This window comes from Oncorhynchus tshawytscha, linkage group LG04 (genome assembly GCF_018296145.1).
Source record: "Oncorhynchus tshawytscha isolate Ot180627B linkage group LG04, Otsh_v2.0, whole genome shotgun sequence".
Classification (NCBI taxonomy): Eukaryota; Metazoa; Chordata; class Actinopteri; order Salmoniformes; family Salmonidae; genus Oncorhynchus; species Oncorhynchus tshawytscha.
In genome coordinates, this window is record NC_056432.1 from 64,306,241 (window position 1) to 64,333,310 (window position 27,070).

The following is a 27,070-nucleotide window of genomic DNA, read 5'->3' on the forward strand; positions in this document are numbered from 1 at the left end:
AGAGAGGATAATAGTTCGGTCTCCACGACACTGTGCTGATTTAAAACTCATGGGCTCCTGATATGCAGATGGCTCATGGGAAAGATAATGTGCTCCAGACGCTATGAGAGCGGAGCGAGGGTGGAAGACGGTGACGGTGCATGTTGATCTGCCAGCAGGGATGTGGATAACTGCAGAGTGTAGTAGTGTCTCCCTACCCACTACCTCTATACCCTACCTGTCACACTAAAACGAGCCTACTGTCTGTCTGCTCCCTCACAGCACGTCAAAGACATCATCCTCCAGTCCAACCCACTCCTGGAGGCCTTCGGGAACGCCAAGACAGTGAGGAACAACAACTCCAGCAGATTTGTAAGGGTTCCACGTCTTTGCAAATCTCTTTTTTTTTATTAGCGGAATGGGGGCGCCTAACATCATATGGTTGGCACTGTGTTCTGCCCTGATGATTTGAAGTTGTTTCGCGGTCGTTTCCGGAACCAAAGCAAACACAAGGACGTCCAGTGCAAATAGAGAAGAGAAAAAAAGGAGATAGTGAATTACATTGTGCTCCTCTTTTTATAAGCTGTGTTACTGTCTTCTCCCATCTCCTCTTGGCTGGGGCTGCTAGCCTCGTGTGGCCTGGTTTACCAGGGCTGTGGGGACACACTGTCCAAAAAGAGTGGGAACTCCACTGCCAGTAAAGATGCACATAGAAAAACACATACTATACTTTAAAGACAGTTAGTTAGCTTGGAAAGAGGTTTTAAAGGCAGTTTTTAGGGCCCTCTAAAGCCAGTTTATCTACTTACAGCATTCACAACAGAGCTTAGTGGTAAGTATTGTATTCAGGTTGACAGACAAGGCAGTATTGTCTCTGTTCTTAGTTTTCCTGGTTTAGTTTGGGGAAAATAAATGAGGTTTGACACATGGTCTGAGAAATGGTTGAGGAAGTCTCCCTGTAGGAATAGTGTCTCAGTGCACTTTGGGGCTTCAGACTGACTGGGAATGGGATAGACATTACAGAGGACAGACCTGTCTGGAGGAAAGAGGGAAAGGGCGAGGGAGGGAGAGAGAGAGAGAGAGAGAGAGAGAGAGAGAGAGAGAGAGAAAGGGGTTAAGCCTTAGTACACACACACCACTGGGATGCAGGTGTGCACCCAAAGTACAACTCATTTGATGGTTGTTATTTCCTGCTCGGAGAGGTCTGGGTTTTAGCTTTAGCGAGGCCTGCGCTGATAGTAAAGCGCCACACTCCTCCTTCAGGGGAAATACTTTGAGATCCAGTTCAGCTCCGGCGGCGAGCCTGATGGAGGGAAAATCTCCAACTTCCTGTTGGAGAAATCGCGCGTCGTCATGAGGAATCCTGGAGAGAGGAGCTTCCATATATTCTATCAGGTGAGGGACTCCAGTAACATGGTGTGTTTTTATCATTTTCCTGTTTAATAAGAGTGTTTATGCACATTTTAGAACTGGGGAAATGTGTACAGGAATTGGCTCACAGTGTCCATGAGTGAAATTCAGCATTCAGGACACTAACAGTAACAAGTGCCAATTGGCTCCTGAAAGCAGGTCAGGTTGTTCTCACTGTGTACCACTTGAGGTCTCTGGAAGAGAGGCAGCGGTCAAACTCCAATAATGCAACTTTCTTGACACATGAAAGGAGAATAAAGCATATGACTCTAAATTGGGTGTAAAACGTGTGGTGCTGATCACTTAATGAGCATGTGTATATGGTGCTGCCTGTCTAAAAGACTTCTGACATGTAGAAATGTGAGGAAAGACAATGTGAGTTCACTGGTTGAAAGCTCCTGTAGACCTTTGAGTCTAGAATTACTGTATACAGGTTCTTACTTGACAGAGGTGTAATCATCTAACACTGTCTTCTGTTTGTGCAGTTGATAGAGGGAGCAACTGGAGAACAGAAGAGCAGCCTCGGAATCACAAGCCTAGATTACTACAATTACCTCAATCAGTCTGGATCCTACAAAGTGGATGACATCAACGACAAAAGTGATTTTCAGGAAACTATGGTACGTTTACTTTCTTTCCATTGTGATGGTTCTCTCTCTCTCTGCCTTTCTTTCTCTTCTTCTCAGTCTATCTTCCATTCTCCTCTGTTGTTTTCATTTTATACCCTGTACTCCACCTGTTTTTGTTTTACCAGTGAAACCACAACAGGAGTAATTAGAGGACATGGTTTAGGTACCACAGCAGTAAGTAAACACACGTTTCATCCACGGGTTTATGTCTCCTGTTCTGTCTCTGTCCTCTACCAGCATGCCATGGAGGTGATTGGCATCTCAGGGGAGGACCGTGGCCTGGTGCTGCAGATCGTAGCCGGAGTCCTGCACCTTGGGAACATCAACTTCAGGGAAGCAGGGAACTACGCCGCCGTTGAGAGCGAGGAGTGTACGTACCAACCCTTGTAACTTTGTTTATGAAGAGGGCTAGGTAGAGTTTGTTGCTTGCACCAATCCAGTCCTTTCACATCTGTGAGGGGAGTCAACAGGATGTGGGAAGGGAGAAAGTGGTCAGGTTGAAATGCAGTTAGACTGTCTCTGTGTGTCTCCAGCCTGCAGACTGGCATGTCCCCCTGGCGTTCCTCTCCTGTGTCCTGGGCTTCCCTTTATGGGACGGGTTAGGTTAGGAAGCACATTTCTCAGCACACTGCACTGACTGTTTTCACTCCCAGAAGCTTCATTGTGTTAATGCAGGGCTGCAGCCAAGCTCCAGGCCACGCTGAATTACCAGAGAAAATAAAAAACAATTTTCAAGGTCTGGGCACATTACATCACAGACTAAAATTACTTGGAGAAACGCAGCCTCTTCCTGCACCACTCCTACTCTTCCCCCGCCCCTCTCTTCCCCTTCCTCCCTCCCTCCTCTACTTCCTTGCCCGCCTCACAGCCACCCATCCAGGCTGAATGATGAAATGTATCCCCTCTGGTTGTACCCATCCAGGGTACAAAGCGGTGTTGTGTGGAGTCTGCGTTTCCTCTTCCCCCCTATATCACTTCCTGTCTGACTGCAATGTGTTTCACATATCAAGACCCCTGGTGCCCCATATAAAACCATACCAACACAAGTCGGCATAAACATCTGCTCATGCTCAGCCAAACAAATCCCTGCCTCAGATCCACTAGAAAGAACACTCCCTTGTACTGTACATATAACACTCTAACCATCCATCAGACCGGTATGGATCATTATTTTTGGTATAGATGAACTGGCTGCTCATCATTGATACTATCTATATCCTCTTTGAGGGAGAGTGCATTGGCAGGCTACAGGAGGAGATGCAGCATGGTCCTGAGGATAGACTTGGCCTGTGCTGTGTTATAGAGTACAGTCAGTCACACCCTCATTTCCCAAACGGGGGCTATTCGTCAGACCCAGAGTTAGACCCAGAGACTGAGAGCAGTTTCCTTCTGGAGGAAGTGACTCAGTGTAATGAGGCAGGGAGGGGCTCTCAGGAGAGTCCTAAGGGCCCCCACATGCTCAGGCCTCTGCTAGGAGAACCCAGTCGTTGTGGCTATGGCAGGGAGGAGGGAGCAATGAGTCATCACCAGACTTGATTGCATTCCGTTTTGTTGTTGAAGCCTTTATTTATTGGATCCAACGTATTCAGAATGTACTGATGTTTTGTCTCATGAGGAGGGTGTGTGCCACACATCTGTCTGTCTCTTTCTTCATTCTCTCTCATCTCTCTCTCTACAGTCCTGGCCTTCCCTGCTTTTCTGCTGGGGATTGACCAGAAGCGGCTGAAGGAGAAGTTGACCAGCAGGAAGATGGACAGCAAGTGGGGCAGTTCTATGGAGTCAATCGATGTGACACTGAATGTGGAGCAGGCGTGTTACACACGGGACGCCCTGTCCAAGGCCCTGCACTCACGTGTTTTTGACTTCCTAGTAGAGGTATGAATGGACACGCCTTCTCCATGACCTGTTGACCTTTAGAATAATACCCGGTCCTCTCCCTTCATAAATGGCCAAATGCAACAAAGCATTTTCTTTCTGTTTCAGTCCATCAACAAAGCCATCGTGAAGGTTCATCAAGAGTTTAATATTGGTGTGTTGGATATCTATGGATTTGAAATATTCCAAGTAAGTTTTCTGTAGATTTGCCCTTTTATGTTTTGTGATTTACATTTGGAAATCATAGCATAAGGTGATACATGGTCACTATATCACAGTAATCATAGTAAAGTTTGGGTAGTTACACAGCTTAAAGACAGAGGATCAGACCGATTTTGTAAAGTGTCTGGATTATGTCCCATCTCTTGATTGGGACAGCATTCTTTAATGGACCTTTCTAATCTGATTAGCTGTTTGTTTAGGTTGCATTATTGGGGGTCTCACTGATGCCCCCTGAAAAGGACTGGCCTTGATTAAATAATGAAACGGGACAGCTTCAGTGTCGTAGCGTGGCGACAGCCTCAAACCATGAAGTACCTGTCCTCTGATACCTAACATGAGCTAATGTAAAGCTGTAAGTTTAGATAGCATACAACTGTTATCTAAACAGTGGTTGGGTCTGTCCACAGTCCTTATGTTAATACACAGGCCTATTACTAACAAAGCACAGAGAAAATAAACCTCCTGTGTTAGTGCTCAGACGACCTGAGATGGGATATATTGGGTTTCTTTAGATAAAACATTTGTCTCAGGTCCCAGGTCTATTGTGGTGTAAAGTACTGTGTAGATGTTTTCCTCCAGCCACTCCAGGCTGACTGGTAGATATCCTCACCTCATAAACATGGCCCATTCAGGAAGCCCAGAGGAGTTCCCCAGCTCTCTGTGTCTGTACGGATGACCTCACTCTCACAGCCTCTCTGGTTTATCGCTAACACACCATCTCTTTCTGTGTAGAAAAATGGCTTTGAGCAGTTCTGCATCAACTTTGTGAATGAGAAACTGCAGCAGATCTTCATTGAGCTCACACTTAAAGCTGAGCAGGTAATGTTTTGGGCTTTTTTCACTCATTGTTCTCACACCTTTTCACCAGCAGAAGCTACTTGTCTCATGTTTAAGTAGAGAATCATCGTCAGACCAATCACTCTTCTCCCCCCTCTCTCTCTAGGAGGAGTATATACAAGAAGGCATCCGGTGGACTCCTATCGAATACTTTAACAATAAGATTGTCTGCGATCTCATTGAGAGCAAACTGGTAAGTAGAGTCCCCAGTGCCCACTATTAATTTAATGCACACCTTGAAGTCACATATAAATGGGATAACAGGAAACAGTTGTGAGACTGCTTTAGATAGATCTGTAGTTTGTTATGCCTGCCATCAGAATGCTCCAAATAAGAGCAAACACTCTGTCAATTGAGTTACAGTAGGGCCACTGAAGCCTCCCCACTCTTCCCATGACCGGCAGTCTAACATCCTCAAACGTGCCGACATGCCTCTTAATTTGATTTATCCGTCCCGCTGAGAGGCTTAATCCATGAAATCCACAACAAGGGCGACCCTTAAACAAGCTGTGATCTGAGGCAGCCAAGCAGGGAGTCTGTGTCCAGTCTCTGACTCCTGACTGTTTTAGACCAAGTCCAGTTAGCTACATCTGTGACTGGCAACTTCACCAGAGCTTCATTTACACTAGTGACAGAAACCTGTGTTCTCTGTTTGTGACATGGCCACAACTAAAGAGCCAGAGACACTGCAACTACTGTCCCTAGTTAAGGCCACTGGCCGCCGTGTCCATGGACACAGCGTGGAGCCAGATAGGGCAGCAGCTGTGTGTGTGTGTTGTGATGACATCATTCAGTGTGTGGGTGTGTGATGTTCTGGGATGCAACGCGGTAGCTAATTATAAATTGGCTCTGCTGTTATGCTTTGCGCTGGTGGAGTACACAACGAACACTGTAACCCATGTTTATCACTTTAGCCTATCCATGACATTGACATGACATGTATTTATGTGGAATTCAGAAAGAGTGTCTAGTGTGTGGAGAAAGTTTGCATTGTCAGTTATAATCATAGATGGTCATGGGGGATATGTTAATGTTTTAGATCTGATGTGTTGTGGCTGAGGTTATTCTCTGTGCTCATCTCTTTGGTCCTCCTCCCAGAACCCCCCTGGCATCATGAGTATCCTGGATGACGTGTGTGCCACCATGCACGCGGTGGGCGAGGGGGCAGACCAGACCATGCTGCAGAAGCTGAGGGTGGCCATCAACTCCCATGAACACTTCAACAGCTGGAACCAAGGCTTCATCATCCACCACTACGCTGGCAAGGTCTGCAACACTGCAGTATACCTCTCTTCTCCTCTCCTTATCCCTCTCATCTCTCGTCTCTATCTTTCTCTCATTCTGTCTTTCACACTGTTGTGCTCTTTCTTCTTCTCATGTCATCTATTTATCTTTTTCCAGTCCTTTTCTCACTCTTTCTCCATTTCTCTCACCCTTTCATTCTCATGGTCTGTGCTGTGTGCTTCAGATGTGTTTGGTGTCTCTGCCTGGTACACTCTGCATGCCACAAGTCCTAATTAACCATGTCATAATGGCTTGGAGGGGTCCTGGTCCTAAGTCATCATGGCTTAGAACATTCCTACAGTACCACCCCAGACTATAGTGGTTATACCGATGATCTATACACACTCTATGTATATGAAGCTGTAGTTGGGAATGCAACATTGGTGATCTTGCAGAGAACCTGTCATCAATCGTTTCTCTTTTGTCAATGAATTCTTTGTTGTTGCTCTTAACATTCTGTTAATTTTGATAGTACCCTCTGCTCAGTCCAGGTGCCCTAACTGCTATCTGAATGGTTAACTGTGTGCTGTGATCGTCACTAACCCTCTAACATCTCTCCTCCAGGTGTCCTACGACGCAGAGGGTTTCTGTGAGAGGAACCGTGACGTCCTCTTCAGTGACCTCATCGAGTTGATGCAAAGCAGCGAAATGTAAGTCACTCATCACTTATGCGAGCATTAGAGAGCATATGCAGCTAGCTGTTCTTTCTGAGACCGGGCCCAGCATTTTGTTTAGAGGTCCACAAAGAGAGATCTTCTTTTATGATGTATATGAATGAATGCATCTGAAGGAGACTTGCAGATGACTAGTGCAGCTGGAAAAGGCAGATCCAGCAGGGCTGGAGGTGCTCTCCCCTCTCTTGGGGGTTTGCTCAGGACTTCTAAGGTCTGGCGAGTGTCTCACTGTCTCCTTAGGGAGCCGCATTGAGGAGTAGACTCCCCTGCCCGTCTTGTGCGTTCCTGGGCCTCCTTTGTGCCGCCAGTGGCCATCTGTGCAAACAGCTTCCACAGCCTCTAAAGCCCTTTTGTGTGTAGCCTGCAGGGGGGCCTGCACGGTGGGCCATGCCAAGACCCCCAAACCCCATTCAGACACGTGATCACACACACACACACACACACACACACACACACACACACACACACACACACACACACACACACTCTTATAGACACACAGACACAAATGTGTGGAGGGAAAGGAGCCTCATTCCTTAGCGCAGCAGGTCTGCTCAGAGAAGAAAGAAAATATCATTATAGTCAGCTGGACATTGTTAGCATGCTGCTGGTCCATCTGCACACACAAAGCCCACTGATCCTCCCTTATGTCCCCATGGCCTTGATTAAAAAGTTTAAGACCAGACAAATACTCCTGCAGGGAAAGATGGTAGCCCTCGTGTGTAAACGTTTGCACATTCTGTGTCCTGACTGTCCCTGTATTTGTTTTTACTTGACTAGTATGTTTGTCAACAACAAATAAGTAATTCCTTAAGCAGTAGATTTCTTGAACTTGAACCTTGTTGTTATTTACAACAGGTTTATTTGAGGACTGCAAAATGAGCACTTTGAGAACTTCAAGTGATAAACAGAAAGGTTGAGATCAGAAGTGTTCTTGAGGTTCTGGAATGCTGGCAACTATGTGCTACATTCTGACCAGCACACATCCATCATGGGTTTAGAGACCATGTTGTGAGTGAGGACATTCTGACTGTATCATGATTACAAGGAATGTGTATAAAGAAAATACCATATTTGCTGGTATAACTTTCCAGTCAGTGCAATAAAAATGCACATTTTTGAGGAAGTAAAAGTCACAGTTTGGCAGGAGAGCAGCTAAAAACCACAGTTATTCAAACTTCAGCTCAGTTCCCTGAAGCTAAACAACAATGTGAGCTGAGCCACTGGCAGCCAGCGCAGAGATTCCACAGACCTGAGTTTGCTGCTTCTAAGAAAACTAAAGTGGAGAACAGTCTTAGCCTGGTCTTCTATATACGTTGCCAATGTTGTCTATCAGTCCTTATTACACCCTGGTTCTCCTCTACAGAGCTTTCATCAGGGCCCTGTTTCCAGATAACCTCAACGCCGAAAAGAAGGGCCGGCCGACGACAGCGGGCAGTAAAATCAAGGTGTGTTGAGCAGCTGTGAGACGTGTGTTTGTACACAGTACATCAGTGACATGGGTGTATCTGTGGGCCACGCCCCTACCTGACCTTATCACTCTCTGTCAGGTGCAAATCCAGAGCCAGGGGATGAAAAGATCATTCACTCCAGTGTTGTTTTAGTGTCGTCGCTGTGTTCTAGCGATGACAGTTTTAATCAGGGTTCAGGTTCTCTCTCTGACACGCATCAGTATCTTTCAAGCACAAAGATACCATCAGTAATCAGTCGTGTCAGTGCTGTGTCCCTGAACAATACAGCTTGGAGTACAAACAGTGATTCATCAACAACATGTAGATACAGTTGATATATTTTAAACACAAACTATTCTTCATCCTCTCCCTCCTCCTCTTCTTCCTCCTCCTTCGCCGTTCAGAAACAAGCGAATGACCTGGTCCAGACGCTGATGAAGTGCACCCCTCACTACATCCGCTGCATCAAACCCAATGAGACCAAGAAGCCCAAGGACTGGGAGGAGAGCCGGTGAGTGTCTGAACACTGAAATGTCAGGGAACTGCAAAACACACAGTCTTTGAGATGTGTGTCAAACTAAAGCGTTTTTATTACATCATTTACAGTTTGTTCTGGAGATTGTCAATTGATATTGAGCAGGATATCCCATTACTCAACTCAATGTTGTTAGGTCTGCTTGTTGAATCATACTGTATTTCCCTGTTCTGGCCTCTTTAAGACTGGGTGATGGAGGAAGTCTCTGAGACAATCTTACTCTAACTCCCTCTGTTTTTCCTCCCCGCTCTTTCTTCCCTGGCTGGGTACGAGATGTACTGATGCAGGGTGCTGTGTTTGGGCCTAATGGCCTTCCTGTTGTGAGCAACAGTGAGCTGGGCTCAGGCTCAGGCTCAGGCTCAGGCTCAGGCTCAGGCTCAGGTCGGACTGCCTAATTAGCACCGGAACTGCTGTTTTCACAGGAAGCCTGGGTGCATAAAGAGATTCTTTAGTACCTTACAGTATCCTTAGCCCCACCATAAGGTTCATTATAAAATACAATTGATCTATATAGATTTATCTTAGAAATGGAGGAAGGTAGATGCTGACAGATAAATGTCTTCACTGCTATATCTTTGTGGTGAAGGGTTGGTTGAGGCACCTGACCAACCTTCTTCATACATCCCAGCCAGACTGACCCTGTATTCCCCTCTCTCTTCTTCCTCAGAGTAAAGCACCAAGTGGAGTACCTGGGCCTGAAGGAGAACATCAGGGTGAGGCGTGCTGGCTATGCCTACCGCAGAGTCTTCAGGAAGTTCCTCAACAGGTAAGGCCCTTCCTTCTGGGGGAAGAGTGGCATAAAGGAATGAATGAATTCTACACTTTCAGTGTATATCAAATCAAATTGTATTGGTCACATACACGTTTTTAGCAGATGTTATTGCGAGTGTAGCAAAATGGTTGTGCTTCTAGTTCTGACAGTGCAGCAATATTTAACAAGTAATATCTAACAATGTCACAACATATAGCCAATACACACAAGTAAAGGAATGGAATTAAGAATATATATATGTATGAGTCACTTTCATGTGACACAATCTGCCCTGCCCTCCCAGAATGACAGCGGTTGGTTTTGTATGCTCCTATCCCAGTCGGCAGTATAGGGTAGGGCGGTCTCTCTCTCATCTCTCTCAGGAAAAGGACACAGGGTCGGCATTTGCAGGCAATCAGGAAGTGCTCACTTTGCTAATGTTCGTGTTGGCAGGCTCGAAGGAACAGGCTGTGTGCTGAGCCTCCTGATGAGAACCACTGCTATAGAACACAGGGAGAGCTCAGGGCTTCTGTTGTAGGCTTTACTGTATCATACACATACTGTATAAGAGTCATTGTGAAAAAGCAAAGAGGTTTGGTTATTGTATTGTTAGACTTGTGGTGAATGTATTTTCTTAATGCGCCTCAGACCTCTTTCATCTCCATTGCATCATATAGGACAGAGATAGCAATAGTATACCGCTCCTGTACACCTGGCATAGGCCTTACATTGCTCATACGCTTAATCCCTCGCAAATGCTGCAACAACATGTCCAAAATTCAAAACGAGGGTTTCGTTGTGGATTTCTCTCTCAATCTCCCTCTCTCCTCTTTGTCTTCATCTAATTATCTTTCTCTCTCCCTCATTATGTTCCTCAGGTATGCCATCCTGACTAAGGAGTCGTGGCCTACATGGCGTGGAGATGAGAAGCAGGGTGTTCTTCATCTCCTACGTGCAGTCAACATGGACCAGGACCAGTTCCAGCTTGGACGCACAAAGGTCTTCATCAAAGCACCTGAGTCGGTAAGACCACCCCTCTCTGACCTGCCTACATACATTTAGACCACACCTCTGTGACCGCCCCTGTACCACCAACCTGCCTTCGTCCAATGAAAATGCCACCTACCTAACGTTCTTCTAACAGGTTAGAACAGGCGTAGAATTAGATCTCTCATAGGCTACAGGCTGCCATGGTGTTGTTGACATGTGCGTTGGTATGCAATAATTCTGTTGTCAGGGAGAGAAATCCAAGACTCAATAGTTTTTAGACTGAACACCATAAAAGGCTGTAGTATTCAGAAACATGTCAGTATATCTGTGATTGGGGAGCAGGAAGGAGGGGGTTAGACCCAGCTCTGGTGCCCATGTCAGAGCTGTTGAGTCAACACTACACTGGAACTCATACTCCAGTGCGAGGCTGTGGTCAAGGAGGTGGTGGGACATTGGAGGGTGTTTTTTCCACCGTAACTGCACTTTTCCCCACTGCTCCAATGAAAGCTGTGCTTGTGGCTAGCCTGTGAGATCACTTATTGACATCTGTACACACATACATGAAGATACATTACATAGTCCTGAATCAGGCCTTGTGTGATTCCAGCAGCAGACTGCCAAGTTCCCACCCCCCCTTCTCCCACATTGCCCTCCTGAGCCCATGCGACTGAAGTGTGCTTATGAAACACAAATATCACACGGGGCGGACCCTGCGATTACCCAGCTGCCAGGCTTCTCAAAACAAACCTCCCTCTGATAAGACGCTGACACAAAGTCATTAGTACATGGCTAAAGCATTTTTTTTCTTTTCATGCTATTAGATGACATAGTTTGAGTCCAGGCCAAGAGTAGAATCACTCTCTCTTCAGAGTAGACTGTCTCACAAGGTGCTAATGGTTAGCCCTGTGAGACACTGTCTGTCAGAGGTGTGACACTGTCAGATGCTGCTCAGAGTTAAAGGTCTGGATGGCTTAAACACACTCCCAGCCCAGATTAAACACTGGCTCCACAGTCTCTTTAACAGTCATCTCCTTCCTTTCATGGTCATTCTTATCCTCACTACTGATTTTTTCCCCATTTTATTTTAACATGTATAAACATTAATTTAGTTAAATCAATCATACTTTTTGTTATATTGTGAACTTACTACTCATACTTGTTTTTATTTAAAAAAAATCTTAAACTTAACATTTTGATCGATATTGTTATTTACCAAATTGTTGATGAGCGTTGAGGAGCGTGTGCATGTGACCAATAAACTTGGATTTGATTTGACATTCAGATCTAGTTTGAATGTGTTTAGTAACTAAAGGGTAATTTGATGTAAAGTGATAGGACATGACCGAGCCTGTGTGGCCTGTGGCAGGGGTGTGGCAGTGCCAGGGCTGCATTGGGAATGTGTTTAGTCTGGGACAAGGGTGGGGAGATTTGATGCTGGGTGTCTGGGGGGCCATTAGGAAATGAGAGGGAGGTAGCTGAGCCAGGGTGGGCTTAGGACTTGATGGCCCACCCACCCATAGTACTGTTACTATCTGTGCGCATGAGCCTGGACATTGGAGAAAATAGCGTATTAGGCATGGCTCCTTTCAGGCTCCAAACAGTCCACCTTTCGCTTTGGAGAGAACATTATAGTGGTATGCTATTATATACTCATTGGAATCTGAAAAAACTTGGAATTGTGTTTGTATATTCAGATTTCTTCAGGCATTAACAATATGTCTGTACAGTCATCCCTGTCATTGTATTTGGGTGTGTCTACACTGAGGTATGCCCAGTATGTTTTGCTGTCACAGGTTGTTCAGGTATAAATGTTTTCATATCTGTGCCTCTCTCTACAGCTCTTCCTGTTGGAGGAGACAAGGGAACGTAAGTTTGACAGCCATGCCAGGGCCATCCAGAAAGCCTGGCGCAAGTATGTGGCCCGCAAGAAGTACGTTCAGATGAGGGAGGAAGGTGAGTGACAATCATGTTTTGAAAAAAACTAAATAGCCTAATCGTCATGACTAATATTAAAACTTAGATGTCAAATAGTATCAAGGTTCTGGTCTAATGCTTCTGAAAATGAACCGAATTGAGACTGTATGTATGCATCCTTGTCTGACTGCCTGTCCCTGTGTGTCTGTCCCCAGCCTCTGACCTGCTGGTGAACAGGAAGGATCGGAGGAGACACAGCCTCAACAGGAACTTTGTAGGGGACTACCTGGGTATGGACGACAGGCCTGAGCTACGACAGTTCCTGGCCAAGAGGGAAAAGATTGACTTCGCTGACAAAGTCACAAAATACGACCGTCGCTTCAAAGTGGGTGTCTTGAGCAGCAGAATTCTCTGTTTGTTTGTTTCCGATATTGTTAGTCCAATGACCATTTGTCTCCTCTCTGTCCATATGTGTTTCCAGGGCATTAAGAGAGACTTGATCCTGACCCCGAAGTGTATGTACCTGATTGGGAGAGAAAAGGTGAAGCAGGGCCCTGAGAAAGGTCAGGTGACCGAGGTACTGAAGAGGCGGATTGATGTGGAGAAGATTCTGGCTGTGTCTCTCAGGTATTATGACCCAGGTCCTAGGCGCCAGGAGATGCTGGCAGGGTCTGCCTAGCCCCATACTGACTGTTTAGTGTTTATTCCCCTTAGGCAGTAAGAACACACAGGACCAGCAGACTCAAGGCCTCGCAAAGCCAGCTAGTTAAAGTGCAACACTTTTCACCAGCGGTCACAAATAGATGCACAATGTACTGTACATAGAGACTATTGTTCTTGTCTGTGATGTCATCCAAACGGTTGTACATTCATGGTATCTGGGTTTCTGTATTTTCATGTACAAAAGATACTACTCACTGAGTCTCAATAAGAAACTTGATAAACAGCTCAGGAATCAGCCCCCCATTACACATGTAATTATTTTATTCTGCCTTTATTTTACCAGGCAGGTCAATTAAGAAGAAATTCTTATTTACAATGATGGCCATTTTGTTTTGTTGAAGTCACCAGTAAAGACAAATAATACCGACAGCATCAGCCCAGAGGTCGGGTCAATTATTACGACCCACATTACTCTGTGACCCACTAAGCTTTACATTTGCATATAACCAGTGAGGAAAAAAGAAAGAGAAAACACTTGACTGGTCAAAGCCGTGTTTAACACTCAACTAGATTATGAGTGTAACTGTAGGACTTGTATTATCATATAGCTTGTTGTTCAGTACTTACATGTATCTGTTTGAATGTTGCACATGACATTGTAGAAGACTTTGTAGAGGCACAGATGTGGCTTTTGAGTCTGTGTGATTGAGTGGGGGGTTGTGGGTAATATGAACCAGGTGGTGCTGGGAGGGAAAGCAGGCATTGTAAAAAGCTCATTGGAGAAGACTTTAGTTCATTAGGGGGAAACAGTGCATTGCTGTGTGAGTTGCAGGAACAGGTTTCCCTTTCTCCTTATTTACCTGCTGCGTTGCCTCTCGCTGGTTATATGCAAATATCAAGCTTAGTGGGTCATGAAGTAATGTGGGTCATAATAATTGACCTGACCTGACCTCTGGGCTGATGCTGTCAGTATTATTTGTCTTTACTGGTGACTTCAACAAAACAAATGGCCGTCATTCAGGAGGGAATTTGTTCTTAATTGACCTGCCTGGTAAAATAAAATAATTCATCTGGAGCGTTTGGCATTTACATGCAGATGTACTATGTTTTGTGACAATAGAATCGAATGTCGAATTCACAATCACTCTCCTCCAACATATCAGTTCAAACTTCAAATCAAACTTTATTAATATCTGTCACATTACAGTGCATGTCACAAAGTTGCTTCCCAGTCCCAACTGATTGGTCTGTCCCTGTCCCTCAGCACGATGCAGGACGACCTGCTGATCCTGCATGAGCAGGAGTATGACAGCCTGCTGGAGTGCACCTTTAAGACCGAGTTCATCAGCCTGCTGGCCCGCAGGTTCGAGGAGAGGACCCAGAGGAAGCTGCCGCTCAAGTTTGGCACCACGTACGTGCTGTAAACACAAACATGCCTTTAAACAGACAGTGTGATATATGGGTGGAGTGCAAGTAGACAAAGCTTTGGTCAACATTATTTACAATACTCTGGGGTTTTTCTGGAAATACTGCTTTTGATTTGGTACTGAGATAACAGATGACATTTCCCTGGCAGTTTCCAGTGGATGGTTTGAGTCAGTGGTTGTAAGGGAGATCTCTCTGCTCTGTCTCTCAGACTGGAGCTGAAGCTGAAGAAGGAGAACTGGGGTTTCCTGAGTGGAGGCGGCTCCAGACAGGTGATGTTTGTCCAGGGCCAGGGGGACGTGGCTGTCACAAAGCCCTCCAGTAAGACACTGCAGGTCAGCATTGGAGCCGGTCTGCCCAAGAACACACGTGAGTATTACAGGAGTAGTGTGTACCATCCCTCCACATCAGGATTCAATCAACATGGTGTTTTCTTAGTGTTGTCTGAAACATGCTGTTTACTGACTTAGAGTCCCCTTTGTAGGTCCCACCAAGAAGAGCTTCACTCAGAGTCGCTCCAGCGTGTCCAGAACCCATCTGAACACTCCCACACGGGCTCCCCCTGGGCCTCCAGGTAGAATAATCATTAGCTGATGTAGGCCCTCACCCCTGTACATAATAAAGCAGTTAGCAACACTTGATGACAACCATCTTCCTCTTTGTCACAGTTGCCCATCAGAATGGTGGTCCAAAAAACACCAACCACATAGCCAATCAGAGGAACGCCTCACAGCATTCCAATCAGAGGCCTCCGTCAACAGGCAATGGGTCCCGCCCCTTCCTGCCCAACAACGTCATTATGAAGGAGAAAGGCAGCAACCATCCTAAGCCCAACCAGCCAAACCTGGACTGTCTGAAGGTCCCTGACCAGGGGGCGGCAGGGTGAGTACTGGCACCAACAGCCCTGATTACCTCCCAATCCACAGCCCTAAAGACTGATAGCTATAATGACTTACTATACAGATATGTTTGCTCTTACATAAACATGTAAATACTGACACACACACACACACACACACACACACACACACACACACACAGTAACTTGGTTGATGTATTCCTTTATAGTAATGGAGGAGCCCGGACAGCTTCGAATGGAGGAATGTGAGTCAGTGTTTGCGGTGTGTTGGGTGATGGTTCAGGCCTTAGCCAAGCCAGGCGCTCACTGGCATGATGTGTATATCTCTCCCAGGCTCTCCTGTAGCTAGATGCTCACCTTCTTGCTTGTAGACATCTCTTACAGCTAATGTTGAATCAGAAGAAGGCAAACCCTATCATCTGATTGGATGAAACTACTGGAAAAAGTCGGAGCCCAGTAACATGCTGTCAATCATTCTGTTGTTGAAGAATTATTTTGCTCCAGAATTATACCTTCAAAGGCATGATATGGATTCCTGATATGGAATCTATTGTCATATTATATCGCTAAATCCCACTGCTAGCAAATTACTGGGCTTACTTTTTTCTCCCAAAATTGGGTTTGGTGTCAGTTAACATGGAAAACCTCCATTGGGTACATCTCAATGGTTTTGAGATATCCTGGATACATATCTTGGGGAAGCAAGATATTACTTTTTTATTGGTGATTCCTTTGGTGTGATAGTTTGCTTATTGGTTGACTTCGTGAAGGGGTTGTGTGTTTTTTCATCTCTAGCCTTCTCAAGTTAATTGACTGTATTTACAAACAACTTTCCAGTGTTTTACACTCCATTATACCATGTGGTGATTTCCAATGAGACTTACCCCCACACCATGGGGGCTACCAGTGTTTTATGCTAATGTGAGCTCTAGTGTTATTGTGTTTCCACAATAACTAGTCTTTAGTATGACACTAAAGACTTGTGGTGCGCATAATCAACCATCTCTGCATCTTTCAAAACTGTTGCTTTACGAGAAGGTGTTAAAGTTCACTGTTAGCCATTGTTATGTACTGTAAGTACCAGCTGAAAAGTACCCAGGGTCTTGCCTTGGCTCCCATGCAGAGCAGGTCTGCCGGAGTCATGACCCAGTGAGACACAGGTGCCAGCCCGCGTAAATGGAAACAGAAAAATCTGAGCCTTCTGGGTAAAACACTGGGGTAAATCCTAAATGGAAAGGCACCAATAGTGTTGTACATAGTTGTACCGAGACAAATCTATGGAATGGCTCGCCATCTTGTGGTGGAACTGTGCATATCAAATGCTATTTAGTAAGGTGTCTTTGAAAGAAACAATGGAGTAAGCACAAACCAATCCAATAATAACTACCACACAAACTCACATGGTATGTCCTTTCATTCCAATATCGATAACTTCACATCCTTTGCTAAAGCCACACAATCACCAGCTTTCCTAATGACTGACTGTAGTGTTCTAGTCAGCCAGTAGAATAGTGTCACACTAATGAAGGATAGGAGACCTTTTCTTTGATAACTAAGGCTCACTCCTGTTGACTTTCTCTTTATTCCTCAGTGTCCAAAGACAGTCGGTCAGTAGACCACCCCCAGGGGGGGGGCGACCCAAACCTGCCCCCAAACCCAAGCCCCAGGTGCCCCAGTGCAAAGCCCTTTATGCCTATGATGCTCAGGACACAGATGAGCTCAGCTTCAATGCAGACGACGTCATCGACATCATCAAGGAAGGTAATACACAGGAGGCAGAAATCACATCATTGCACAAAGGGAAAATGATTGGATTTTGGTTGGTGTGGGGTGCATAAAACATTTGCACTTTAACTCCTTCACACTTAAAAATGTAACACTTTGGTCCCATTGTAAGCTAAGTCTTCCTTCTTGATCAGATGCTTCTGGCTGGTGGACGGGGAGGCTACGGGCAAAGCAAGGCCTGTTCCCCAACAACTACGTCAGCAAGATCTAGGAGCTGTATGAATAACAGCTGACTGTCAATCACCAGAAGAGAAGTACACACCTCTACTGACTGAAGGGAGGAGATAGAGCTACAAAACAGGGATTTTGAGAGAAGAGAGAAACTGACTTTTTTCACCACTCCTGCACTGTAGCCTTCATCTGGATGTAACTTCCTGTTGTTCTGGACAGACGAATGTCATGCTTGCAATGAAGTTCTATTTTTATGAGGATCGGAGGGCAAATCGCTACACCATCCCTGTGAGCACTGAACAAATATTTATTGTATTTATATAGCTTTCTACATTCTCCCTCCTTTTTCACCTCGCTATGGTTATAAGGTGATATTTTGGATGCATATAAATTATATGCATGATATGTGGAACCAGGTTGTAACTACATTTTTCATATTTCTCATTTTGGAAATGAAAGGGTTTCAACATGAATTCTGGGTTGTTTCCAAGAAGCCACTGTCTGTTTCAGATAATTGTTTAAAGGGGATTTGTGCTGCTAAGCTGAATTTAGATGTATTGGCTATAAAAAAAAATATGTTGACAAGACATTTACATCAAATGGACATTAATAGTTCATTGCACTGTGATTTTATAAACTTCAGCAATGCATTTCACCATAAAAACGATGATCAAATGGGTTCGATAACTAAGTGCTCAAAACAATGCCAATTGTTAATGGTCAGCTAAACAGATGCAATCACTTGTGGGAAAAGGAAATGCAGTATAACTTTCAATAGGTAAGTCTTCAGGAATCCCCTGCTCTTATTTCCAAAATGCAAGTAATATCCGTAGAACTTAGTGTATTGTCTGGTTTATAAGCACTTTATCAGTAGCTACAGGTATTAACTTGGACAGACTGGTCACTCCTGCCACAGCTAATAATTACATATTTTGAAAGGTTGCCAAACCAGAGATGGGCCATGTTACTGGAGAATAATTTGTTTACATGGATCTAAAATGCCTGTTATTAAATTTTAGGTATACTGTATGTACATCTTCACATTTAGGAATTAAGTCCACTGTTAAAATTGTGCTTTTTATGTAGATTTTAGTGCACAGTATGGGTCAGACTAGTTTGTCCTTTCAGGTGGAAGTAAAAGATGAATTCCATTGATCATGTTTTCCACAGCTTTCACGTTCTCCATTTATGAAATCACTCATTAAGGGCTGGATTCAAGCAATATCACCGAAGTAGCGTGAAAGAGCTGTGTTCATTTCCAATTGAGCCGTCATGAAGCGTTTACCGTGAATGTTGTCTAAGAGCTGCAGCAGATCATCAGCACTATGGATTGAATAGAGCCCTAAAACATTGGATTCTTTTTTTTTTTACAGGCATAGGCAATTGTGGTCCTGTATGGTGGAAAATACATTCTGGCAAATTACTTAAAGCATGTACTAATGTAGTTAAGCTGCATTTCATGTAATTAAAGACAGTGATTTTTGCATAAACACTCAACCAGGCCTCTTTCCCATCCTGCTCTAGGTGGACAGGACATACTACTTTCCTTACTAATTACCCATAGCTTGGGCCTAGGTGTTTGTAGCTTTGCCAACTTAACCAGTTGGTCAATAAGCATTGGCGAGACTACATGCCATTTGTTTAGGAACACAGGGCTGTAAAACCCTACAGAAAAGTCAACACGCAGTACATGCCAATAAACTTGACCATTATACTGTACTTCATTTCAAGTTAAAGTTACATGTCTTAATGAAATGGCTGGCCCATAATGTTACTGTAGCACAACTATTAGTTGTGTATAAATTGCATTATACTCCTGATCACATTTGGAGTGAGTGTTAGTACTTTGACTACAGGTGATGTTTAAGATGGTTCAAAACGTTTATTTGTACAAATTTAAATATTTACATGTACTTAAAAGCAGCAGTCTAAAAAGGACATCTCACAATAGATTCTTAAAGACAAAAAACAAGTTAAAAAATAAAGTGCAGCAGATTAAGAATCAGTCTAATCACACATCAGGGTTTATGTTCTGGGAGCAGAGCAGCAGCCATGTCATTTACAACAGCAGACTTCAGCTGAGGGATGAGGCTGATCCTCATTAGCCTGCTGCTTGCATACTTGTTCTTGACAGCCTGGAACACAAGTTAGTCAATGGTTCAGGTTCTTTCCAAGATCTGGCATGTATCATATTACCCAAATCCAATGGTTTAAGATTAAAATCACTAGAGCAAAGTCAAGCTATCAGACAACTTACCTGAAGCTTTGTTCGCCCTTCAGTGACAGAGACAACATTTTTGGCGATGTGCTGCATGATTGGCTTGAGGTGGTTCTCATTATAGGTAGAGTAATGCTCCTGCGTTAGAGTCTGCACAAGAAGCATAACCAATAGTAAATTGACCATACCTGGTGCTAGCACCAAATTTGTTTGAACGTAATCTATGATAATTCGAGTGGACACATCCCATAAACATCCCAATAATTTCCAGGAGACAGCAGCTTACCCAGTTGAGCTCATCAAGCAGCAGCTGGGAGAGGCACAAGGCTGCAGCAGCAATCTCAGAAGGATGGTAGTGCACCATGTCATAGTCAAGGAGGGTCAGTTCCATGAGGTATTTGGCTAGTGTGTGCTTCTCAACATCAGCCTGAAAAGACAACCATTGGTTAAGCCACTGCATGCAAGTAATACTGTAACCTTCTGGTAACCCGTCAGTTGATTGCTTTTTGACCTCTAACAATTAATTCCAGTTCATGTCAATAGGCAATTTTAATAACTACACCAGTAAAGAAAAAACTATGAAAACATGCATGTCATTGAACGTACATTGCCAGCCTTGGAGGCTCTCCTGAGGAAGTGTAGGGGTAGAGGCCGTCCAAGCTCAAAGTTCAGACTGTGCAGAATCATCTGTTCCATCTCACGAATATGGGCCTTGGTGAATGCATTGTCTGTGATGTAAACGAAATCACCAATTTCCGGGGAATACATCTCTTCATACTTGGATGCCAACAACATGGCAGTCACGCCAACCAGCTGGAGCTTCTTGCGGCCGATAGTTTGCACCTTGATAAGAGAGGGGTTAGAAAAAGTAAACAGGAATATACCATTTTTTTTAACAAGGCTTACCTGAAGAAAGCGATCCAGGATGGCCACAGTCAAATATAGAGTCTCCTGCAGTAGCTGGAACCTGGAATGCACCTGAATCAGCCAGTCAATCAGGAGAGCGCGCATTCGTCCATTGATCTCATAGCCATCCATGTACTTGGGCCGGACAGACTGCTGGGTCTGTTGAGAAAGGAAGACAAGATAAACCAGTACAAAATATTTAACAAGTCAGCCCCATGTTATTCTAGAGAGAAAGCACAAGTTACCTCAAGGCACTGCAAATATCCATAGATATCCTTTATATATTCAGAGCACAGTTGTGGCATGTCTGAATCCCCTTCATCAATGTCTTCTACAGCAAGTAGAGCTACTGAGAACGCCTGACACAATTCCTCTTCTTTCATGGACACGTTAGCAGACTCTTCAGGCTGAGGAACTGGGGAACGTTTAGTCCGAACAGCTGCTGGCTGGTCTTTCTGGTTCATAGATTGTTTGGTTGAAGCCTTAGCAGCAGCAACAGTCTTCTGTAGAGAGTTTAGAGAGGCATATTTGAGGACGATCTGGGCGAGTAGCAAGTGAAATCAGACAATGGACCAAATAATGCCGTGAAAGACAACATACCTTGGACGGCACCGCTTTGCTGGCATTGGGAAAGTTGGACAGCTCTCCAAGCACAGCCCTTCTTGCTCCAGCTACGTTTGCTTTTCCCATTAGTGCTGGGTTGTCTGCGTTCCATAACTGTTTAAGACAAAAATGACCCGTCAAACCAACCATGTGAACAAAAAATATAATACAAGTTATGCATCGCTTGCTAGCTAACAAAGAAACTGCCGACTACTAAAGTCGTCAGTTATTGACAAAAACGTTCGATTTAACCATGCCACATTACACTAGGTAACCTACCTAGCTAGATGTTCAGGCAGGTTAAATAACTCAATGTTGGCATTTTATTTGCTTACCTACTAGATAAATATTGGCTAGCTAAACTAAAAATAGCAAGCTGAAAGCAGATAACTACGAAGCCGTATTACTTTAACAAGCGCAAGTAACGTTAACGTTAGCTGTGAGTAACATGCACACAAAAACACATTAGCTTGTCCATATTGTAAAAACTCACCGCAGCACGAACTTCCAATGACGACATCTTTACGCTTTGTTAAAAACAAGGCAGTTAGATAGCTAGCTATAATGGGCAAAACTCAGCTTTTAGTTCTGTTGTTTGCTCGCTATCTCCACAGACACAAGGCCCAAGTAAACAAGTCTCAACGAACAATTCCACAGTCATTCAAATACCGCTCTGTTGATTCTAATTGGATACCGCTTCATAGAATGCACCTCTTTCATTGGTTGCCAAAGAGAAATCACGAATGACGTCACACAATCAGAACAGATCTAATTTCTTTTCTTTTTTTTCAACAACAAATCAATACAGAAAGTAAATGGGGGAACACAAGTATACATAAATAAGATACAAAGGACAATTGGGCTAGGGGGTACAATATCATATTACACAAGGACCTTAAGGGATATACATACACTTATAATTCTAACAGTTTTTTTGTTAGTAGATTATTTAATTGTCTTAAAATATAGTACAATTAATTTTTGTAAGGTAAGAAAATGTGGTGTTTTGTTTGTAAATGAATATTTGTGAATATGAAATTTGGCCAAAATAATAATTAAATGAATTACATAAAATTGTTTAAACTTATTTCTGTTATTGGTAAAGAATCCAAGCAGTACATCTCTCCACAATAGTGTAAAATATTCCTATATTTATATATTGCTGATATATCCACTTGGCCAAAATAACATATATTCTATGAATTGACCAAAATGCTAATATTGGCTACTCTTGGCTAAACACTACACTTGGTCTTCACTGATTGATGAGTAGTAATAAGTAAGGGGAATATTCATAAAATCTACATAGAATGCATAAAATAGGTTTTTATTTATACTTGCTGCAGGCTTATTGGTTACATGGATGGATACATCAGTTAATCTTTACTTGATGATTCGCCATAAGGACTACAGATTATAAACAGTTTATACGCAGGAGCTGAATAGGCATTTTTAGTACTGCTATATCACATCTACAGTGCCTTCAAAAAGCATTCATACCCCTTGACTTACTCCACATTTTGTTGTGTTACAGCCTGAATTCCAAATGGATTAAATAGATAATTTTTTTCTCACCCTATCATCTAGAGAAAACATGTTTTTATATATTTTTTGCTTGTTTTTTGTCAATTAAATACATAAACATCTAATTTACATTAGTATTCACACCCTGTCAATACATGTTACAATCACCTTTGGCAGCCTTTAAGGCAGCAATTACGGAGTCATTCTAGGTAAGTCTCTAAGAGCTTTGCACAACTGGATTATACAATATTTGCCCATATTTTTAAAATCAATTCTTCAAGCTTTGTCAAATTGGTTTTTGATCAATGATAGAAAACCATTTTCAAATCTTGCCATAGATATTCAAGCAGAATTAAGTCAAATCTGTGACTTGGCCAATCAGGAACATGTACCGTCTTCTTTGTAAGCAACTGTGTTTAAGGTTATCAAATCAAATCAAATCAAATTTTATTTGTCACATACACATGGTTAGCAGATGTTAATGCGAGTGTAGCGAAATGCTTGTGCTTCTAGTTCCGACAATGCAGTAATAACGAACAAGTAATCTAACTAACAATTCCAAAAAACTACTGTCTTATACACAGTGTAAGGGGATAAAGAATATGTACATAAGGATATATGAATGAGTGATGGTACAGAGCAGCATAGGCAAGATACAGTAGATGATATCGAGTACAGTATATACATATGAGATGAGTATGTAAACCAAGTGGCATAGTTAAAGTGGCTAGTGATACATGTATTACATAAGGATGCAGTCGATGATATAGAGTACAGTATATACGTATGCATATGAGATGAATAATGTAGGGTAAGTAACATTATATAAGGTAGCATTGTTTAAAGTGGCTAGTGATATATTTACATCATTTCCCATCAATTCCCATTATTAAAGTGGCTGGAGTAGAGTCAGTGTCATTGACAGTGTGTTGGCAGCAGCCACTCAATGTTAGTGGTGGCTGTTTAACATTCTGATGGCCTTGAGATAGAAGCTGTTTTTCAGTCTCTCGGTCCCAGCTTTGATGCACCTGTACTGACCTCGCCTTCTGGATGACAGCGGGGTGAACAGGCAGTGGCTCGGGTGGTTGATGTCCTTGATGATCTTTATGGCCTTCCTGTAGCATCGGGTGGTGTAGGTGTCCTGGAGGGCAGGTAGTTTGCCCCCGGTGATGCGTTGTGCAGACCTCACTACCCTCTGGAGAGCCTTACGGTTGAGGGCGGTGCAGTTGCCATACCAGGCGGTGATACAGCCCGCCAGGATGCTCTCGATTGTGCATCTGTAGAAGTTTGTGAGTGCTTTTGGTGACAAGCCGAATTTCTTCAGCCTCTTGAGGTTGAAGAGGCGCTGCTGCGCCTTCTTCACGATGCTGTCTGTGTGAGTGGACCAATTCAGTTTGTCTGTGATGTGTATGCCGAGGAACTTAAAACTTGCTACCCTCTCCACTACTGTTCCATCGATGTGGATAGGGGGGTGTTCCCTCTGCTGTTTCCTGAAGTCCACAATCACAATCAACCAATAGGAGCCCTTCTTAGCGAGGCATTGGAAAACCTCCCTGCTTTTTGTGGTTGAATTTGTGTTTGAAATTCACTGCTTAAATGAGGGACCTTACAGATAATTGTATGTGTGGGGTACAGAGATGAGGTAGTCATTCAAAAATCACATTAAACCCTATTATTGCACACGGAGAACTTGAGGCTTGTCATAACAAAAAGGTTGAATACTTATCGACCCATAACATTTCCGCTTTTCATTTTTAATTAGTAAAAATAAAAAATGAATTCCATTTGATTAACATTATGGGGCATTGAGTATAGGCCACTGACAAAAAATCCAAATGTAATCCATTTTAAATTCAAGCTGGAACACAACATTTGGAAAAAGTCAAGGGGTGTGAATACCAAATGTTACCAATATTTTTTGTTGATAGTAGATCCCTCAACATGCAGTTGTGAAATATGGACCAACATGCATAGGTGAATGGTAAGACACAAATAAACAGACACAGGAAAGAGTTCTAACTTTATTAATATTATTTTAAAACTAATATAAATCCCATGGAATATCATCCTGGTGCCATTAAGTCTATGAATGCATGGATACCTGCCATAAGTACTGCATTCCAACACTCCATTCAAAATTATTATTTTTTCTCCAAAACTCAGCAATCAGAGTGGAAATACATGGCCTCAGCGCACTCTCTTTACAACACTCCTGTCTGTTCTCTCTTGTGCAAGTATATGCAAGTTAGCAAGTCGAGAATAATATTAGTGTTATCTTTTCAATGGCAGCAAAGAGAGATTGCTGCTGCACAGCTACAGAGAGAGAGAGAGGGAGTGTGGGTAAGAACAATGATCTGGGTTGTAAGAATAATCAGCTACTTATTTATTATTCTGAGCTGATCGGTGTATTTCCCTCTGAAAAAAGAAACGGGGATAAACTAAAAGCAAGGATAAACCAACGCCATTCCCAGTTCCAAACAACAGATATCCCCAGGTTGCAGGCTCATGTGAAACTGGTTGCATCTGTGGGCCTGAGATCCCCTTATAGAACCCAGTTTTCCATCTGGGGCCTGTCTGAGGGAGAAATCCAAACAGAACACAGAGACTGTATCCTCAGCAGACCTCAACAATCATTCCATTGAAAAAGAACAGTCAAGAACAGATGTGACATTCATTTTCTTTTTCTCTAAAATACATTAGATGACTTGTGAATGGTGTTTAGTCAAATCAAGGTGGTGCAGGGGAGGTGTAAGACACGCATGTGCATTTTCTGGGAGGTGAGGTGAAGTTTGAGTTTATTCCCACTCTAGAAATACTGGGTGAACACAAATACAGCAGCTGATCAGTTTAACATGATATTTTCCTAATTAAGGAATGTCTTGATTTACCTTCTTAGAAACATCTTCCACTAGCAAACCACATTGTCTAAACATAAACTAATCAATACAATGATTGGTAAAATGAGTCCTGCAATGTTTTTAAATGGAGGTTGACATTCTACTCCAGTAAAGCAAGGCATTAGGTATATAGAAATGCTTCTTTACTAGAGCAGCTATCCTCACCTGCAAGTTGTTAGGCCGTGAGAAGCCCACAATATATGTGCAAAGAAATGCATTGCGAGGCCAGCCAAAAAAAAAAAAAAAAAAAAAAAAAAAATATGACACGAGGAAACAATCAAAAGCTACATAAAAGCTTTATAAATACAATAACATTTTAAATCCTTAATGGAGATGTCAATTCAATCAGTATTGTACTGTGTGATAGCTGGCACTCTAGGCTCAACACTTCTTTAGCCTGAAGTTTTTATTTTCTCATAGTGGATCTGCGCAGGTAATTCATGCCCTCTTTGGTTGACTGCAGTACTGAAGAAAAATTCAAACAATAAACAACAATAAAAGAAAATTCCAACAAAGAGTTGTTAGAAAAACAGCATCAACTCTCAACGGCAGACAACTGCGCCTCGATGTCCACTCTGCAGATGGGGCACTTCTTATTGGTGAGGAGCCATTGGTCCACACACAGTTGATGGAAGAGATGCATACAAGGTAGGCGTCTGTGGAAGAGAGAATATATTGTTAGACATAGACTTTGAATTTCATCTTCATAATGAATGAAATGACAATGGAATGAATAAGGAATTAAATGACAATGAACACAATTAGTTTAATTTGGTTTGTTGAAAAATAGAAACTTAGCATTCACACATTACAGTTCTTACATTACACCAACAGAGGGCAGAAACTCACTTGATCACATGAGCACATAAGTTGAGCTCCAGAAATGTCCTCTGAGACCAGTCATTTTCAGACACTCAAAGGATTGGCTTTTCTGCTGATTACTATATTTGGGTGTTGAGAAAATCTCCACGGCATATGAAGAGAAAATGTGGGAAAGGAGTGGTCGTTCTCACACAAAAACAGCCCCGCATTAAAACACACACGCTACAGTATAACTGTACCTGACGTCCTCCCCTTCCTCCAGTATTGACAGACAGATGGTGCATTTCTCCTCTGTGTCTTCGTCCGCCCCCTCATCTTCTTCTTGCTTACCATGCAGCTTTCTCTGTTAATGAAAACATTGGAAAACACCATTATAGATACACAGCACCAAAAACAAAGTTCAAACAAAGACCACTCTTATTCACATTATAAAGACGTATTAAACAGGGAAGGCTGAGACCATTCTATGAGGGTTACCGTCAAACACGATAAATGTATTCAGGGTTCACAGGCTGTAAACATTACAGGTACAGACCCAACTTGCGAATAAACTATCCTTTATGACTGATAGAGGGCTTACTGTACACAGTACAAGCATTATGAGGGTGAACACATATCCCTATGAGGACAGAGAGAATGGTCATTT

At 43.2% G+C, this 27,070-nt stretch overlaps 3 protein-coding genes across 7 annotated transcripts in view; 1 reads left to right on the forward strand and 2 right to left on the reverse strand.

Moving 5' to 3' along the window:
- LOC112249575 (unconventional myosin-Ie) overlaps nucleotides 1-18,951 on the forward strand; it is a 51,756-nt gene extending 32,805 nt beyond the window's left edge. The window contains exons 6-29 of one of the 2 annotated variants that reach the window (XM_042321055.1): nucleotides 262-351; nucleotides 1,243-1,374; nucleotides 1,875-2,009; nucleotides 2,256-2,388; nucleotides 3,697-3,893; nucleotides 4,002-4,082; nucleotides 4,848-4,934; nucleotides 5,059-5,145; nucleotides 6,051-6,218; nucleotides 6,801-6,886; nucleotides 8,277-8,358; nucleotides 8,766-8,872; nucleotides 9,564-9,662; nucleotides 10,526-10,670; nucleotides 12,476-12,590; nucleotides 12,767-12,936; nucleotides 13,033-13,178; nucleotides 14,479-14,625; nucleotides 14,851-15,008; nucleotides 15,124-15,213; nucleotides 15,308-15,521; nucleotides 15,708-15,743; nucleotides 17,090-17,259; nucleotides 17,418-18,951. In XM_042321055.1, coding sequence (XP_042176989.1) covers nucleotides 262-351; nucleotides 1,243-1,374; nucleotides 1,875-2,009; nucleotides 2,256-2,388; nucleotides 3,697-3,893; nucleotides 4,002-4,082; nucleotides 4,848-4,934; nucleotides 5,059-5,145; nucleotides 6,051-6,218; nucleotides 6,801-6,886; nucleotides 8,277-8,358; nucleotides 8,766-8,872; nucleotides 9,564-9,662; nucleotides 10,526-10,670; nucleotides 12,476-12,590; nucleotides 12,767-12,936; nucleotides 13,033-13,178; nucleotides 14,479-14,625; nucleotides 14,851-15,008; nucleotides 15,124-15,213; nucleotides 15,308-15,521; nucleotides 15,708-15,743; nucleotides 17,090-17,259; nucleotides 17,418-17,494 — 2,952 coding nt within the window. In that variant the 3' untranslated portion in view covers nucleotides 17,495-18,951. The remainder of the gene's footprint in view (nucleotides 1-261; nucleotides 352-1,242; nucleotides 1,375-1,874; nucleotides 2,010-2,255; nucleotides 2,389-3,696; nucleotides 3,894-4,001; nucleotides 4,083-4,847; nucleotides 4,935-5,058; nucleotides 5,146-6,050; nucleotides 6,219-6,800; nucleotides 6,887-8,276; nucleotides 8,359-8,765; nucleotides 8,873-9,563; nucleotides 9,663-10,525; nucleotides 10,671-12,475; nucleotides 12,591-12,766; nucleotides 12,937-13,032; nucleotides 13,179-14,478; nucleotides 14,626-14,850; nucleotides 15,009-15,123; nucleotides 15,214-15,307; nucleotides 15,522-15,707; nucleotides 15,744-17,089; nucleotides 17,260-17,417) is intronic. The other variant, XM_042321056.1, reaches the window with a different exon arrangement.
- A 360-nt stretch (nucleotides 18,952-19,311) lies between these two features.
- LOC112249181 (G2/mitotic-specific cyclin-B2) lies at nucleotides 19,312-22,197 on the reverse strand. 4 transcript variants are annotated; one of them, XM_024418903.2, is made up of 8 exons: nucleotides 21,675-22,193; nucleotides 21,179-21,295; nucleotides 20,824-21,081; nucleotides 20,579-20,737; nucleotides 20,279-20,515; nucleotides 19,959-20,099; nucleotides 19,712-19,822; nucleotides 19,312-19,589 (listed from the first exon to the last, which is right to left on the reverse strand). In XM_024418903.2, the coding sequence occupies exons 1-8, from the start codon at nucleotides 21,699-21,701 to the stop codon at nucleotides 19,473-19,475; spliced, it is 1,167 nt and encodes a 388-aa protein (XP_024274671.1). In that variant the 5' UTR covers nucleotides 21,702-22,193; the 3' UTR covers nucleotides 19,312-19,472. The 4 variants fall into 4 exon arrangements, with proteins under 4 accessions (XP_024274671.1, XP_024274670.1, XP_042176992.1 ...); XM_024418902.2 differs by having other exon boundaries at nucleotides 20,279-20,737; nucleotides 21,675-22,196; XM_042321058.1 differs by having other exon boundaries at nucleotides 21,179-22,194.
- Nucleotides 22,198-24,713: 2,516 nt separating this feature from the next.
- The window catches only part of LOC112249182 (E3 ubiquitin-protein ligase Arkadia), a 41,196-nt gene continuing 38,839 nt past the window's right edge, over nucleotides 24,714-27,070 (reverse strand). Inside the window, 2 exon segments of the mRNA XM_024418904.2 lie at nucleotides 24,714-26,258; nucleotides 26,664-26,767. Coding sequence (XP_024274672.2) covers nucleotides 26,138-26,258; nucleotides 26,664-26,767 — 225 coding nt within the window. The 3' untranslated portion in view covers nucleotides 24,714-26,137.

Excerpts from the sequence above, each read along its gene's own strand:
- LOC112249181 (XM_042321057.1), bottom strand. The coding sequence starts at position 21,331 with ATGGTTGGTTTGACGGGTCATTTTTGTCTTAAACAGTTATGGAACGCA. Across the intron at positions 20,738-20,823 it reads GATATTTGCAGTGCCTTGAG|ACCCAGCAGTCTGTCCGGCC; the intron begins GTAACTTGTGCT and ends CTTTCTCAACAG. Across the intron at positions 19,590-19,711 it reads AAGGGCGAACAAAGCTTCAG|GCTGTCAAGAACAAGTATGC; the intron begins GTAAGTTGTCTG and ends CTTGTGTTCCAG.